The sequence below is a fragment of the Pseudopodoces humilis genome, chromosome 17 (assembly GCF_049639895.1).
Source record: "Pseudopodoces humilis isolate 2021_Gansu_Grassland_sample_001 chromosome 17, ASM4963989v1, whole genome shotgun sequence".
Lineage (NCBI taxonomy): Eukaryota > Metazoa > Chordata > Aves > Passeriformes > Paridae > Pseudopodoces > Pseudopodoces humilis.
Genome location: NC_142216.1, coordinates 10,172,005 through 10,190,489, shown reverse-complemented (window position 1 = coordinate 10,190,489; position 18,485 = coordinate 10,172,005). Strand labels below are relative to the sequence as shown.

The 18,485-nt window shown below is 39.6% G+C and overlaps 1 protein-coding gene across 5 annotated transcripts in view; it reads right to left on the bottom strand.

Annotated features, from left to right (window-relative positions):
• Window positions 1–18,485, bottom strand: part of FSTL4 (follistatin like 4) — a 205,468-nt gene that overhangs the window by 32,427 nt on the left and 154,556 nt on the right. For all 5 annotated transcript variants that reach the window (XM_005523495.3, XM_088063734.1, XM_088063735.1 and 2 more), the window contains one exon: window positions 6,494–6,660. In XM_005523495.3, coding sequence (XP_005523552.1) covers window positions 6,494–6,660 — 167 coding nt within the window. The remainder of the gene's footprint in view (window positions 1–6,493; window positions 6,661–18,485) is intronic.

Genomic DNA, 18,485 nt, shown 5'->3' with positions numbered 1-18,485 from the left:
TCCTTTCCTTTCCATCACTACTGATTACCCAAGGCATTGGTCTCTCCAAACACAAGATTTTTCATATTTATTTATCCCATTCCCATTCTAATACATTCCCAGGTCATGCACTCTGCTGCCATTCAGAGACACTGCACTCAGAGGTGTGTGAAACATTGCATATTACCTGTAAATCTTGTTCACATTCTGTCTCAAGTGAGTTCCAACCTGTGATTGTAACAGCACAAATCTCCTGCTCTGACACCCAGGAAGGAGCTGGCAAAGAGGAGCCACATTAACCCTGGATGCTGAGCTGGCTCTGATGCCACAGGGTGCAGGGCACTGCCACCCACCCTTTTGTTTCAGATGCATTTTCATGAAGCTTTCCAACCTGTCTTGGGGTTGTTCCAACATATAAAACCTTTGAATTTTTTGTCTGAGTTTCTTGGTTTTCAGGAAGTTTGAAAAGGAATGAGCATAGACACTCGTTATTTTTTAGGTTAACTTCCAGTTGCTTGAGAATAAAACCTCAAACTTGACTTTGAACCATAAACAGGAAGAAGAAACAGAAAAGTCAGTCCCACTGACATGAAGCCAGAGATGCCCCACATCCCCAGCTCTCAGGGAGGGCACACTGGCAGTCACCCCACAGTATGGCAGCATGGGTTACACACTCCCTTGCTCATGCCATTTAAACCCCCACAGTGATTTTAAACCATCCAAGTTAGATATTGAATGTTCCTAATAAATACTAGGCAGGGGAGAGCCCTAAAGACAGTTGATATCCTCTCACCATGATAGTTTAAAAGTGTTCAGAGCAGAAATAATGGCAGAGGGAATGAAGTTCCCTGGTGGTTCTTCTCTTAGGAGATTTGCTTTCCAAATACTATTATTAGTCCTACCACTAATAATAATAATTCACTTCATTTTTAACCCCTTCAGTTTCAGCCCTTTCCCAAGCCCAAGGAGGCTGGAGACCTTCTCCATGTGGTTTCAGTCCCTACTGACAAAATCAGTCCTGGCAAAGGGGCTAGCTGACGTCACCAGCTTTCCACTAAAATCCCAGAATAATTTGGGTTGGAAAGGACCTTAAGTCTCATCTTGCCCCACCTCCCTGCCATGGGCAGGGACAATTTCCAATAGATCAGGTTGCTCCAAGCCCCATCCAGCTGGCATTAAACACTTCCAGATGAAGAAAAACACCATCCTGATGTCACAATCACCAGCAAAGCAACTAACATTAACTGGTTTACAGTAAAAGAGCTTGCCTGATCCTCAGTGTCCTAGAAATCTCTCTCTGATAATGTTTACAGGATTTTAAAACAACATGTACCCAAGCATTTAACGAATTATTATTATGCAAAATCTGCAACAATAGCTATCACTTTGGAAATGATTTCTCCTCACTAACAAAATGTCTCTGATCTTTTTTTACAATAGATTCATATAAAAATAATAAAAACTGAATTAATCATGGGTCCTTAAATCACTTTCTTTGATGCTTTTAATAATTCATTTCTAGAGACAAGCTGAAAACTTACGCTTCATTAATATTATTTGTTCTTGGTTTTACACATCATTTTAGTCATTTACACGGAAAGAAATTCAGCCTTAAGCAAATGCCAGAATACTATTGCAAACACAGCCTGATGGGGCATTAATTTATCTTGTCTTGTTTTTCTGCTCAAAGAAAGTAACACAACATAAGACTGCTGGTGAGTCAAAATTTTTTTTGCCTTGAAAATATGGAAATTAACTTTTTAGATTGTTGTGTAATTATAATACAACTAAAAAATGGCTGAGTTTTACATCCTGAGAAGCTCAGCAATAACATGACAAAGAAAATGAATAGTAGGCACATTCCTCTAAAAATTCAAGTGGATACAATTTCTGTAATCTTCATTATGACAAAATGTGAGACTATATATTCAGAATATACTGTCAGTAGTAATTTTGCACTTAATCTCTATTTTAGAGCCTGCAAATTCCTTAAGAAACTATAAGGAATTTTGTAAACTTTGAACTGAGAGAGAAAAAACTTGGTTCTAAATATGCAACCTTTTGTAACTTGCTCCCATCACTGCAGTATCTAGGATGGCCCAGGGTTTGATAATTTTAATGGCCCAAATTCTATTAGCAAGGAATGAATGGGGTTATTCACACATGACCTTTTTATTATTCAACAGTGAATCTACATTTAAAACATCAACATAAATACACTGTCTTCATACAGACTATTTTAATGAGAAAACTAATCCCAGCGACTTGCACTTTAAAGGTTGGCTGTTGGCTGTGGGTTTCAAATATTATACATGGAAAATATTATACATTTTCATGAATATACATGAAATATGTATCAAGACAGGCAGGCACAGCTCTTGTAAGGGCCATGAGATGTACATGGAGGTGATTTCTCAGGTGGATGGAGAATATGAATAATCAAGGCTGTGGTCTGGAACTCCTTGCTTGTCTCTGGATGGGATGTTTTGAGAGAGCAAGGTGCCACCCTACCTGACATCAGCAGAAATTAAGAACTCTGTATTTACATAATTTGTTATGTAATGCCTATTTTTGAACTAATGATCCAACGCCAGTATGAGTTAAAGTGTATAGAGATTAAAACAAAATGACTAATGGAAGACACTAATGAGCTTAGGCTCGAGCTACCTGCATTACACTTGGTAACTCAACAAATTCTTATCTATCTCTACACCTTATTTTTTTCTTATGGTAATCTCTTTCACCATGCTTCTGAAGGAGCAACTTATATTTATAAATTTTATCAATTTACACATATTTCTCTGGAGATAATGTCAAGTCATGTGAAACAATACCCTATAAATATTATATGCATTTGACTCCATGAGGAGTTTATTTTATTTTCAAATTGAGGAATGCTTTCATAATCACATACTTGAGAAAACATATCACCTGCTCCTAGGAGGTAGAAGTATATTATTTTGAATCATGACACATTTTAACCACTTCACTTCTGTAGTCAGGAATCAATTTATAGCTATAACAATTTCATCAGTTTCAGCTACATTACAGTTATTTTCTGGATGAGAAAAGTTTATATGACTTTATTAAAGCGGAACTGCAAAGGGACTTCTAATGGATAAATAATATGGATGGGTAATTTATGGAGAAATAATATTTTTATGCTAAAAGCAATCTCAAATGTTTGCTGTTTAATTACATGTACCATTAGGATGGCTCTTTTGCAATAGCTATGTGACAATTCATTAACAGAGCTCCCACAGACAGCACATGACAAATTAGTGCTAGTTGCTTATGAAAGCTTCTGATTAAGAGAGCAATGAAAAATTATAAGTATTTTGTTGCCAATCAAGACATCACATAAAAGTGATTTAACTAATGCAGTTAAACAACTAGGCTTTATAGTAATCTTCAATCTTTCAGTTCTGTGCAAATTTAGGATTATCTACGTTTTTGTTGCCCGTCTTTGTCCCTCCCAGTATTACCCTGGAACACTGGTCACCTTCTGAGATCACATTTGTCATGAATCTGGAGAAAGTAAAGTAACAAAGGACACTTCAACAGTGCCTTTCCTCTGCTGCTCTCACACCTAGCTGGCAGGATCCTGGTTTTTTCAGACAATTCTAATTTCATTTGATTTCTCAAATTAGCATTTAGAAGAGAAGGAGTTTAATTGGAATATAATACCAGGATTTTTCCAAGTGTGTGACTATCCTGTAGGTCTGTATGTGATTAGAAATGTGCCAAGAGCAGGGAGAATTTTCTTGAAGTTAAAAAGGTACAATTAATCTCCTGTTGCACTTCCAATTAGCCAAATTGCCAACCTTATTGTGAAAAGCAGAAATGCAATCGAGTTTCTGCTTGAGGCGTACTAAAGGAAAACTGAAGTAATTTAATTAACTGGCTTCAAGTACATTAAGAAGCACACTGCCTTTACTTTCTGCTGTCAATGCCTTTAAATAGATTATTGTTTAATGTGAGTCTCTGTACCCACGTAAAGCTGAAGCTTTGAATTGTCTGCTGTCATCCCCTGAGCTGAGCTATTAGAAAGAAAAGACCATGATGATTAGAGGGATGGAGCATCTCTGCTACAAGGAAAGGCTGAGAGAATTGGGATTCTTCAGCCTGGAAAACAAAAGGATTAAGGGTGACCTAATTGTGTACTTCCAGTACCTGAAGGGAACCTACAAGAAAGCTGGAAAGGGACTTTTAAACAAGGGCATGTACTGACAGGACAATGGAGAATGGATGAAAAGATTAGATATGGGGAAAAATATCCTCCCTGTGAGGGTGGTGAGGCACTGACACATGACTACCATAAAAGCTGTAGATGCCCTATTCCTGGAAGTGTCCAAGGACAGGCTGGAAGCTTTTTGCAACCTGGTCTAGAGGAAGGTGTCCCTGGCCATGGCAGGGTCCTTTGAACAAGATGAGCTTTAAAGTCCCTTCCAACCCAAACAATTCTGTGGTTCTATGATAAATAAAAGGCTGCATTTAGCAGCTGAAGAACTGCTCCTGCTGCCACCATCACACATGCAGGTGCTCATCCTCAGTGGCCAGAGAGTAGACATGTGTGAGCCGAAGCATCCTACGTAACACTCACCATGGAAGAGGGAAAATAAAAAATGGCAATCCCCAAATTGTGTCTCCTCAAACAATCAGACCAGAATACAGACAGCAGTGTATACACAGAACATAAAAAAAAATTAAACAGTGTAATTAAAGATGAAAAAGTTGTGGACGTGTTTATTAGACTAGAAAAGTTCATGTTCCCTTTTTTTTTCTCAAGACGTGTTGTATGACAAGGTGATAGGAGGTCATAAACTGATATGTGACACATTAAAATTGAAGCATAAACTGTTTTTTCTCCTTGTAAGAATATCAGACTGCTCTTCTGATATAGTTTTTCAGTGATATACTAGTTGAAACAGATCAAAAAGTCATGTTTTCCTGATGTATTACACTCCACGGGAGTGTTGAATCATTCAGGATCCAGTCAGCTCATGTGCAAGGACATAACTCTGCCTCTTAACACAGAATCACCAATGAGAAACAGAATTACTTATAATCAAACCAGAAATCCACTTGGGCCAGTGCTGAATTATGTGAGGAACTGGCATTTCAGTCTGAAAATGTATTCAACATTCTGTTTAAAATAGTAGGATTTGCAAATTAACCCTCAGAGCCAAGTGCCATCAGTGCTTCAATAATGTGTTTTCTACTCAGATTCCTGGACTGTCATTTTGTGTCCAGTTCACGCAGGAACTTTAATTCTTTAAGATTAATGTAGTCATAACCAAAATTTCATAAATGTAAGCTAAATACTGGGAATTTTCATTATTTTTGGCCAAAAATTTCTAAGACTGCTCTTGAACCTTCAGAGGCTCTGCTGCATTTCCATGTCCTTGAAGCGCTGACAACAAATACAAATGATTTTAAAAGGATAATACTTGCTGAGATGAAAAGGATGCTTAGATGGTTTTAATTACTGAATTTGTGCACACAGTAATTACCTATACATGGTGTACATGATTTTCCTGCTAAGAAAGAGTCAACAAATAAAGTACTGAGATGCTGTGTGTATTTCTTCCCATGTGCTGCAATTTTCATATTTTACTGCAGAAGAATAAACCAAAGATGTTTCCCATTTCAGCAATCCTGCATACACAACAATTTAGGGAGCTATAGTATTGACTGTAACAACTCTGCACTGAGTGGCTATCAAATTAACAAAAACTGAACAAAAATATAAATCAACTCTTGCTGTAGTGTAATTAAAATAAAATCTGATTTACCATGTACTTTAATGCAAAGAGAAATGAAATACAGACCGTGTTTTTTGTATACTACTTTCCACTCTCTCCATAATTAAATATTATTAAATAAATGAGTACATTTCTACCATCATTCAGGTATTGTCTTTACTACCAACTATGACTCACAGATCAGACCAGCACTGTGAATTAAAAGAGATTCATCTTCCTTCCTGCGAGGGCACTGCCACACCCTGCTGAAAAATCCCATTTTTAAACAGCTCGTCAGTAATAACAGCCAAGGAATGAGAGGAGAATTGATTCAAAGGCAAGTGAAACAGGAGGATCAGAGATAAAAATGGATTATTTGGTTTAAAGAGGGTAAAGATTCATAGCCAACCATAAATGCTTTGTTTCGTGCTCTTGATGAACTGGTTTCATTGTACTGGGAAAGACACCCCTGAGGACTGAATGGTCTGTAGAGCTGATTTCTCCTGAGTTTTGAGGTCTCTGGACCACAGGTTGCACCAATGAAAGAAGCATCATTTCATATAATATATTCCAGGTACTCCTGCTCCCCCCTGCATATATGCTGCTTTGCTTTAATTCCTGAGACATATTCACATACACTCTAAATATCACACCCGCTTCCACTTTCCATAAAATTAAGATAAAAGTTGCACCCTTATAACTACCATATGTTAAATGAGGTCATACTCAACGTCCTCATCAGACAATGACAGGAGTGGCTCAGGACGTACGTTGATGTCCTCGAGGTCGAGGAAGTTGAGGACGACACCATTGCGTTTCCAAATGATGGGAGGTCGCAGCGCCCCACGGATGCTGCAGGTCAGGACGGTGCTGAGGCCAACAGTGATGGTGGTCACAGTGACCCTCTGGTCCTCTGGCAGGCTCAGCTGAACCACCTCTGCAGGGGCAAAACAACAGGGATAACATCAAATACCACACAGGGGAGCTGCTCCTCTTCTCCCCTCTCTGACTTCCTTTCTCATTCTGGGAATAACTTTGGAGGATTTTGCAAGGAGATGTGCTACCTACACTGTACAAAAAACCAAAACAATAAAGCCAAGTAAAAGACAAATTGAATCTGTCTCAATCAAACTCTCTGTATCCCTTTCCTGACACAGCTGTGGCATGAGGGCACTAAGATGGTCAGCTGGCCAGCCTGGCTGCAGTAGTTTATACAAAGCAGTCAACAACAGGAGGATAAAGGCTCTCTTGGCTTGAGATCATCTGGGGCTTGCTTCTCTAGAATACTCCTCTCAAAGTCCCTTGAAAAGGCAAAAGAAGGAGTTGTGTTTGTTCCTTGAATAAGAATAATTAAGGTCAGACTGCTGCCACTGAAATATAGATAAACCTAGTTTCAAATTGCCCAAACACTGGAAGTCACCAAGCATGTAAACTTGTTTACCAATCACAGCCACATATGGCATCTGAGCTACAGATGTCCTAAAAAATAAAAGCTTTCTAATATTTTATTTAAATAAAAACCCCAGTTATTTTGACTTAGGTGTGCCACACAAAAGAAACTCCTGAGGCAGCAGACCTTAGGTAAACCCTCACCACCAGCTCTCTGAAACCACACTATGGCACGTCGTTTCCTTCGGGCCAATGACATGAGATATGGCTGCATCTTTGGCATGTGTGGTCACACAGAAAGGTCAGACCTGATTCCAGAACCACCCTGGGTGCAGGTTGCCATTATGGAGCATTTTGGCAGCAGTGAGACAGTGACTGGGCAGTCAGGCCACATTGTCCAAGCTCCTGTAGCCATAGCTTTGTAATTCACATGATGGCTTTTGCTTTCCCTCATTTCCAAGCTCTGCAATAAGAAAACTATATTGCATGTAAATGATGAGAATTGGTCTTTGAAGGTAATGAATGGCCCATTGAGAGGAACAGGGAATGTTCACAGCTGGTGTTATTTTGCTTCAGCCAACTTCAAAACCTGGGCTGGGGAATGAAACAGCCTCTCCCAGCACCAAGTCTCCTCCTTTCTCATGTCCACTGGCAACAACAGCAACAAAACGCAGATGAAAGAGACTGATGCTGCCTCACCCAAGGTACACCTCAAGTGCTTTGGGAAAAACTACTTCAAGCAGCGCTGACACTGTAAAATGACATACAAGGGTCAGGTTACTTTGTCCCATCAACTGCTGAAGTTACTCTTCATCCTGTCCATCTACCTCACAACTCTGTCATTACATCCCACACAAGATCTGAATGTCACTTGCATGGAATAAAAATGAAAAAAAAACCAGTATCGACATTTGCAAGCACAATTTTCCACCTTTTCACATCTGTCACTAAAATAGTCTATTTAAGTAGCCTTGGGCAGCCTGGGCAGACTCAGTGCCCTGGTATAGCAACTGATTGTGAAGAATTAGTGCAAAATCTGCTTGTGAAAACATACTCCAACAGCTCGGCACTCCTTCTCTTCTGCTTCTTCCACCTAAGTGAGAAGCTAATGTGTCACAAAATGTATTCACCACTGTGGATCTGAGGCTGACTTGGGCTGCAGGGTCCATACAGCATTGGTGCATCTGCCAGCAGTGAGCATTTCTCCCACTTAAAACTCCCAGTGCTATTTCAGGAAGAGTATAAGCTGTTTTAATATATAGTTTTGATAAATGGTTGATCAAAATTAGGAATGTTTGACCAATGTAGTGCTACTATTTGTGTTGTGGTGGGTCTCAGAGGCATTACATGAGAAGACTGACACATCTGACCATCAAACCTTAAAAATCAAAAGGGGAGATGAAGGAATATTGGGAAGGAGAATGTTACCCATTCAAGATCAATGAGCAGGTTAGCAACTAAGCTGGGAAGACCTAACACATGACTCAATCACACTGCCTTCAGGTACCTGCTGGAAGAAATCAGGGATGTGGCAACTCAGGGGCAGTGGGCCAGGCTAGGAATTGAGATGTCCCAAGGAAACACTGAATGGTTTGGGTTGGAATGGACATTAATGACCATCTTTGCAATCCCTGCCATGGGCAGGGACAGGACTTTTCACTAGACCAGGTTGCTCCAAGCCCCATCCAGCCTGGCCTTGAACACTTCCAGGGATGGAGAGTCCATCCCACTACCCTCATCCAGCTGCCTGAAGCAGCACATAGTGGCTAATAATGTAGTTATTTTCTACATAATGAAGAGCTTCTTTTAATGAAAAAATATTTGGAGTGCACTTGACAGGATAAAGAACTGATAATCACAGTAATTTGTAGCATGCAGCAGGGCTAATGAGGACATCTCTTCTTGAGGAGAAATGAAATAGAGGGCCATTCATTTACAAGAGAATTGTTTTTTCATCTTACTGCTGTTTTTCTTAATTCCCTCTGCTGTTTTTCATGATGTCTTGAGTTCCCTGGCTCATGCTGGGCTTCCATAAGCTCCTTCTTCAGCAACATTTTTTCAGTGGTCTCTTGCAGTGGAATTTAAGGCTTTCTGCCCATCTTACAAACAATTGCTAAAGATACTTCAGCTTTTTCTTTTTAGAAGCACAGTATTGAAAAATGCATTAACTTTTAATTAAGAAGACACCTTGCATAGCTGCCACTCTTGGATGAACCATATGAGGCCAATATATCAGTTTTTTTATGTTAAAGCATGTAATTAGCACATACCACTTTAACAATACAAACACACACCTTTTTAGAGTATTTCTATGGAGTATATTTGACAGCATCTTATTACCAGTACATTTGAGGTACCCTTATTAACATCTAAAAGCCTTTCTACTAATACAGAATTATTTTGTGTGGTTTCAGTTATTGCTTTTTTGTTTTCAACAGAAAAGATAGCAGGTGTATTGGGGATGCCCTAAAATGATGTGAGGGCTGAGCTTTTTAAAACTCTTTTAAAAGACTCAATATTGTATTAAGTTATGGAACCTAGACACTGCTGCTGTTGGTTTATGTGTAAAAATTATTCAAGTCACCATAATGATTTTGTGTAGAGCTTCTAGATTAAGTATTGAACACTGTTCATTTTATTTTTCAAAACCTTTAGGAGATAAAAGGATTTTTACAATGGGTATAAAACTGAACAGAACAAATAGGCAATATTCAAGGGGTGCTCATTTGCAGAAGAACCCAAGCTGGAATGGAATTTGGTCCTAAAATCAAGCAATGTTATGTTAATTTGGAAATCCTACAGGATGATGCATGCAAACCATTTTTCTACATTCCACAGGTTCAAACAGTTCAATCAATCCTTGCTGACCACAGTTATCAAATTGTGTCAAATCTGATACTCTTCTATGGGATTTCAGCTGAACTACCTCCTCAGCTTATTCCAGTTGGTAAGAAGTTCCTGCCAGCTATTCTGCCATCAGAGAGATGTATTATCATCAGAGAATGGGATGCTATCATTCTCCACTCAGCTTTTAATGGTTCCAGACAGGGTAAAACCTTTGTAAAAAAATTCTTTAAAAATGATTTGGTGTAAGCATGTGCCTGTGCATCAGAGGACCAGGACTAATCCCTGATCACGCAGATGAAAGACACCAAATGTGGAACAAAATCAAGGTCAGTGAAAGGCAACCAGGACACCACAAACTCTCCACTGGTGATGGTAGCAGCCTGAATACTGTGTGGTTCAGGAATTAGGGCAGTGCCATCTTCAGACCCATCTGCCTTATTCAGGAGGGTAAGGGATCCCTCCCTGTGTGCTGAGGGTTAGTGCTAAGGGGTTTATTCAGGGAAGGGACCATTCTTGTCCAGTCTCTTCCACCTTTCCTGCCTGGTATGATATTCAGCCTGATGCACTGAGCACCTTTAGTGACCCAGCTGTCACCATCTTGATGTTCTTATATTAAATTTCTTGCAGTACTAGGTCCCACAGTGACATGCAAGAATGTAAAATCTTAGTAATTCTTTTCCTTGTAAAAAAGTGTCAAGATATTGCTGAACATTTTCCTTTGTCCCTCCTCCTCTCCAGTGTTATTTAAGATGCTAAGCTGGAGTTACACTGCACCTTCACAAGCTCTGCATACTAATGCAGCAGATATTACCTGTTGTGCTGGTTTATCATGGAGGTCTTTTTCTCTGCTGTCATTTGCAGCCCACCAAAGGCAATCATAATTTCACAATGAAGACATGTATAATTGAGGTCATTACAGGGAGCAACCTGGAACGAACATCTATGGAGAAAACCTCATTGATGTAGCGTGGCATGGAGATAATTTACACAGCGATGTTGGGCACCTGCCTTTGCTCATGCTGCACTACCTACAGAAACACATTTCACACTTTAAATAATGCTTAATGCTTAATTTAATTAATTAGATCTCTTCCCTTAAATCTAAAGAAAATGCACATTTTAATGCATAGTTGCCACCTTTAATCATTGCTGTAGGTGTTCATGGATATCTTGCTGAAACAGAATAGCAGAATGGTTTGGGTTGGAAGATCATCTCACTCCAATCCCTTGCTGTGGTCAGGGACACATTCCACTAGACCAGGTTGCTCATTGCCCCATTCAGCCTGGTCTGGAACATTTCCAGGGATGGGACATCCACATCCTTCTCTGGGAATCCTGTGCCAGGGCCTAACCACCCTCACAGGGAAGAATTTCCCCATAATATTTAATCTACTCTTGTTCTATTGCTTAGATCCTGCTTATGACACAAGGCAATACTTTTGAAATTATGTAACTCATCCTCAGAAGGGAGACAATGAACCAAAACAGCCTTGTTTGATGTTCAACAGAAGAATGACTTTCAAAGAAAGTCTCCAGCACCGATTCTTGCCCCCAAATTAACGCAGAGAGACCTGTTGTTTGTGAAGTGAAGCATGGGTAACACAGCCCTAAATACATTGTGTTTCTCCAGCAATGGTTCAAATCAGGGATGATTTAATGGGATGGAAACTTTAGTGTCTACTTAATTCCCCAAGTTTTGCAGCTGTGTTTATGCACTGTGTTAGTAAAATCTGTTTATTGCCTGGTGGCCATGAAGGTCAGTGGTGATTCTAGCATTTGTTTCAACAGATAAGAATTCTCTAGCTGAACACAGTCTCAGGTGAGGAGCTAACTGAATCAAGAAAATAAAAACGATTAATAGAACACAGTTAAAAACAGGATAAACTTTTTATAATTACTCTTTTCTCTAATAATTTTGATGAGATGTATTTGCATGGAGTTTGGAGAAATTTTAGACCCTCTGAAAGCTGAACCAACTGCAGCTAATTGATTTTAAAATAACTGTTATATGTGAGATACAATTCTAGGCATGCAACTGCAGGTGTAGTTTGGTCAGCCAAGGAGGGACTTTGGTGATACTGTTGGGGACACACTGGGATGGGATGTCTGGTTAGTCACAGGAGGGAGAGGCTAAAAGCAATGAAGGGTGATTCACACTGGGTCTGAATCTCTAAAACATTGTATTTATGCTTATGAATTACTCATATTAGGATTTGATTTAGTTTCTACCCTACTCTGTAGACCAAATAAATGAAATAATAACAACCTCAGTATACAAAATGCCCTGGATTTGCATGCCTTTGCATGCAGCCTCTCACACTGGCTGTTTTTATCCCCAGGAGAAACATTGCCATGCCATCACATTTTGCTGGTTACTAAGGTTCAACAAGCTGATCTTACCCAGACACATTTGACATCTTCTCACCTGCCCAGAGTCAGGTGAAAGGATTACTTATCACCCAGTGAAAAAACCTCAATTTTCTGAGCACCAATTAGAGGAAAGCCAGTCATGCTACTAGAATAGTTTATATTATTAATTAATGACCTGCATGTTCCCCTATGGAAGAGTGAAGAAATGCCTCAGGGGAAGATGAGCATCATTTCCAGCAGTTGGATTTGACAGCATCTGAGGATCAATTCAGATGTCCTGAACCTCAGATTTGGAGGCTGGTGCCATGTCTGGGAGGGTGCCTCAATCCCATTCTGAGCCCACTTGGGACTCTGGGTCACCCTACCTGGCTTGGTGATCTGCTCCCAATAACTGACTGAGACAATCCTCAGGTGAGCAATTTTGAGCTACTTGCACTGGAAATGGAAATGTCACATCTGGAGAACCAAATTCTGTTCAAACAGCTGCTTAAATTTTAAATTATACACAAAGTCCTCACAAAAATCATACATATTTAAGAAAATAAGTCTTGCTCTCTTGTACAAATTTGTATCAAGCATATTCACATAGCTAATAAATTTGCTAAAAACTGTTTATATTGACTTTTAACCAAACACAGCTTTTTTATGTACTTTATCCTAATGATCAATTTGTTTTCCTTTTTTTTTAAAAGAAAACAAGCAACACTTTCCATCACAAAATCCCATCACTGTCCTCCTGCTACTAATCAGAGGGAGAACATTGAGTTTGTGCAGGAAAGGATAATTAATTCATTCTTGAAAGTACATGAATATATGTAAGTTGTTCAGCGCTTAATTATCTAATCTCCTGAGGGTAGTGATGTAAATAGGCATAAGTAGTCTATTTTAGAGAAAAGCTTACATAAAAGCATTTAAAAAAAAATTGAATTCCTATTTCCCACAGATTGAAAGCAATGTTGATATGATTAATTTCTGATAAAATATTCCCATGTTGTACCAAGAATGTCCTGCTGAGGTTGTAGCAGCCATGCATTTCCCCAGCCAATTTATTAATCTGAAAAGTAAAATTGCTACTGGTCTAACAGGCTCTCAGAATTCCTTCAGGGAGTCATAGAATCACAGAATGGTTTTGGTTGGAAGGGACTTTAAAGTTCATCTCATTCTACCCTCGCTGCCCTGGGCTGGGACACCTTCCAACCCTGGGGTTGTTCCCAGCCCCATCCAACCTGGCCTTGAACACCTCCAGGGATGAGGCAGCCACAGCTTCTCTGGGCAACCTGTTCACACACGACTTTAAATGAGACTCAAAAGACTTGTGTCTTTTTCTTAAAAACAGTCATAATCACACTACAAGGTCCTCCTCTGCCTCTTTCCAAATAACTGTGGGAGAGCAGAATTAAAATCTTTCACCGACGCCACCAAAAAATAAAGAACATTATGAGTTTTTGGGGACAGATGTGAAGTGTTGCAGCTGCTGAGTTTCACATTTTCTATCTTACTGGAACTGTAAGACACAACCAGCATCAGCTGTTTCATTGCTACAAAAGCAACAGTTGTCTCTTTCAAAAGGTTTATTTCAGCATATTTAGAAGGTAAAAAGTTTCTCCAAATCCAGAAATTCCTTAGCATTGAGACTGAGAACTCTTTAGCATAGGCAGATTCTGTCAAAGCAACAAGACTTTGAAAGCCACTGCCTATATTTAAACTATGGTATTTCAGAGTTTAAGAAGCAAAAGAAACATATGAAATCACTAAACTTATTTTTATAACTTTTCTAAGTTACAACAGCTGTACTGATTTATATCTGCTTTAAGGCAGAAGAAGATAGCTTCTGGTGGAGGAAGTTTCTCCCTGGAATGAATTTTTATGGATGCTCTATGAAGTCCTAGGGTTTATCATGGAAATACTGTCAGAACATTAAGTTCAACATGACTTGTGGGAACCACTAAGATGTGTAGTTAAATTACTTCAAATATATAGACAAGTCAGGCCATGGGATGTTTGGGTTTAAGAAATATTCACATATTAAAACCCCTGAGTCATCAAAAGAGCCTTATCAAACTGCTCTAATCTTTCACTCTATGTCCATTTTCCTTTGAGTTCCTGGCCAGCATTATGGAATGAATCTGATATATGGAAAAATGGATGAACCGGGAAACAAGGACCCTAGAAACTAACCTTGCATTTCTTCTAAACCTCAGATTAAGGGTTTGTAAAAAAAATCCCAAGCATTTAAAATTAGGTATGCATATTTCTTTCATATTCCCACATTTATTGTGTCCATAAACAACCAAATCAGGGAGAGAACACCTTCAGAGTTGTAAATAAGCATTAGCAATGTTTTTAATGGAGCTTTCATTGCTTTCTATGGATGACTGCAAATTTAGCTGTCGTGATTATCTGGATTTTGCATCTTTCCTGACTATAGCTATGTTCAAGGTGCTTAATAAATTCATGGACTCTGCTCTCCTGTACTCATAGCAATTTCAAGACAGAACCTGACATACTTGAGGTTGGATGTGGCTTGGAGTAACCTGGTCTAGTGGAAGGTGTCCCTGGCCATGGCAGAGGGGTTGGAGCTGGATGATCTTTGAGGACCCTTCCCACCCAAACCATCTGTGATGCATTTCTTCTCATCCTGAGGTGCTGCTGGTCCTGCCCTGGAAGGGGGCTACTTTAATGTGTGCTGCAATGATGTACCAATCTAGAGATGGCACAAACAGTACAAATTTGGCTAGTGGGGATCCTGCAAGGTTACAGCAAGGTTGCTCTGCAGCAACATTTATCCAGCTACATCTAGCATTTTTGAAATACATTAGTCAGAAAAAACTTCGGCATCAGCACTCTGACCATGTCCCTCCCTTATTCAGGACCACCTGACTGAAGTTTAGGAGAAAGTCAGGAATGTGCACAGGAACAGCAAAGAACAATGTAATTCAATAACCTTTCTGGAGAGGACTGTGCAGGGAAAGCAGAAAACAAAGTACAGTTCCTATAGAACTTCTCTATTTTCCTGCTATCAACAGGAAACACAGCATTGTTTGTTGTGGGCAGGTTTTGTCCTGCTTAAATATTTATCTGCAGAAATCCCTGCAGAGAAGGCCCTTTAACTGGGTAATTAATCAGAGCTCCAGGGCAATGCTGGGCAGTCAACTGGGACCTTGGGAAAAGATTTGGAATCAAGGTGGACAACAGAAAGTTTGGAAGGGACCAAAAAGAAAGTAAGAAACGTCAAATAAGCCACTAAGGTGGCTTCTTCAGTGTGGTGGAAATCTCTGCAGAGAGCTCCAGAGAGAATGTCAAGCTTTAGTCACAGCAGGAGAAGCAGATTTAATCTTTGTCTAGACAGTTAAACCCTACTCTGCCTCAGTTTCCCCCATATGAAACCTCTCCAGGACATTCTAGGAATAAGGTGTCTGAAAAGAATTCTTGGAACCATGATAATAGGGGTCACACAAATACCCACAAGCATGTTGGATTCCTCCTTAAAGTCCCTCTGAGGTTCAGAGATAAAATCCACATATAAAACTGAAATTTAATTAAACAAAAATACTTTGAAGCTGAGATTTGATGCCTCTTCTGCAAGAAACTTGAATTCCAGTAAAAAATTACTAATGCTGTATTCTTGAAAGTAATGGGAAAAACAAATCACCCAGACTACCATATTAAAAAGCATATTGAAAAGCAAGACATGCTGACAAAATGTTGCCAGTTGTACTTTGTGCACCAATCCAACACCAGCATTTTGGAACTTTTACATCTGCAGAGGAAGATGATTTATGGAAGCTGTTTTTTATCATTCAGGCTTGTAAATCTTATGTCACATAAACCCCCCTGGCACTAGAAGAACATTCTGATTGTGATGGGAAGTGGCTGCAGAAGCAGGGAGCGGTGACAGCCTCCATCACCTGGGTTGCCCAGCACCCTCCTCATTCTGTTGGGGTACACCAGGTTTGTACAGAACAGACAGGATTTAGTTAGTAACTATTCAGCAATTTTATTTTTCTTATCTTATATCCTCAACCTTATTTCCAACTATTCAAATGCAGCTCTGAAGGCAGGAATGATTCATTGCTCCTTGAATTTTTCTGTAACACCGTTCACCATTAAATCATCTTCAGAATTGCTCGTGAGCACCTTAGACATGTTTGCTTTAGCTGAGTTATGTGGCCTCAGAGAGAAATCATTTGCCATAAAGAACTTTTTAGCTCTTCTGCCTCCTTTCTGCTTAGCCTGCTCCCAGCTCTGACCTGTCCAAAATCTCCCATTCCCGCTGAGCTTCAGCCAGCCCACTTCACTATCTGTGACTGGCAGCCCTCAGCAGTCATCCCATGGACAGCTGGTGGCCATCTCCCTTCCCCACAGCCACAGCAGAGCTCTTGCATCACCTCTGGATTTGATGTCTCCCAGGTCCAGCAGAGGCTGATGGAATAGGCATGGTTTGGTCCTGCTCCTGCCTCTGCAGGGACAGCCTCCACCACTTCTCACCAAAGGAAATTCTCTGCCAAAACCTGAGAAGCTTTTCTTCGAGTCTGTGCAATCTGCACCTGAGTTTGCATCTCAGAACTTGGCCCTACTTGGGCTGTTCCACTTCCACTGTTCAGCCCACCTCTGCTCTCCAGACCACCAGCCTGCTTCACCATCTGTTTCATCAACTCCTGCAAACAACAGTATTTCAAATCATAGAACCACAGAACCACAGAATGCTTTGGGCTGGAAGGGACTCAAAGAGCACCCAGTTCCACCCTCCCTACCTTAGGCAAGGACACTTTTCACCAGACCAGGTTGCTCCAAGCTCCAGACAACTTGGTCTTGAACATTTTTAATGATTGGGCAGCTACAGCTTCTCTCTAATGGGCACATTTCCATTCTTTCTTCCTAAGAAAATGGTCTTTTAATTTCTTCCTACATTTTATTTGTTTCCTTCTCCATTGCCATTGATTTTTATCTCCTTATTTCTTTGTGTGTGACATTAAATGGCTCTGTGCTACCCACCACCTTCTCCCTATACAAGCAATTAAAGACCACAGCACAGAGATTTCTCTTGTAGTAAAAGAATAGGATCCTAGATCTCACCATTTGGTAAGGGCTGTTAATATTGACTTTTTAGGCTGATTGTAGTAGATACATGCCTTGTTTACATTTAATGATCACAAATTAAAATCAGCTCAACGAAGTGAACATTTGAAGAATGTACAGTGCTCTATAAATGATGAATTACTGTTGAGTAGGTCTATAATTTTAATATAAACACAATCTTTAAATGTTTAAATAAATATATTTAATTTAAAACAGACCAGAAACCCAGTGGTCCAAATGAAAGACTGTTTAATGCTAAGTTATTTGCCAGCATAGCCAGCATATGCCAAACACCACAAATAACAGTGTCCATCACATCAATAGTCTGGAGACAGTTTCATTTTAAGATCTTTGGCACAGAACTCATCACAAATATTGTCAGCCAGATGTTCTGTTTTTCCAAGAAATAACACATGCTTAATGTGAAGAACAGCCCAGAAATTCTTTCAGAATGCATGACCATGTGCACATCACAACAGGTATCACACAAATGGTTAAGTGGTGTCCATCCTCAGAGATGGTTCCTGCCTGAGCATGAGCCTTCCTCATCTGCTCCGAGCAGGCCTTCCTGTGTCTCCTTTATGTAGAGACACAGAAACAACATCCACAATATATTTATTTACTCACAAAAGGCCAGATACAAATTAGTACATCATGAAGAGCCAATTTATCAGCCCTGGTGACTCAATTGCTTTTGAAATATCTTATTTAAGTTAAGCCTTGGTGACAAGAAAACCACTGAAATCAACATTAAAGTGTAGTTACTGCTCACAAAGTTAAAAATTTCCAATGCAAAACCTTCAGCCAATACAAGTATTAATAAGATCAGTGGTTGGCTTGTAGATGCCAGTATTTATTATCCATTGTATAAATCATGGCTTTGCTAATGAAATGATTTTCACAAACAGAACATGACATTCAGTCACTAAGATGTAACACATACCTGCAGGGCATGCAGTGAAAAGCCTTCTGCTGTATTTTAATTGATGTATAGTCCTTTGTGGCTTATACCCCTTCAAAGTAATCCTAAATTCTACATTTTTAATTGGCTCAACTGCATTATTATTAATTTGGGTA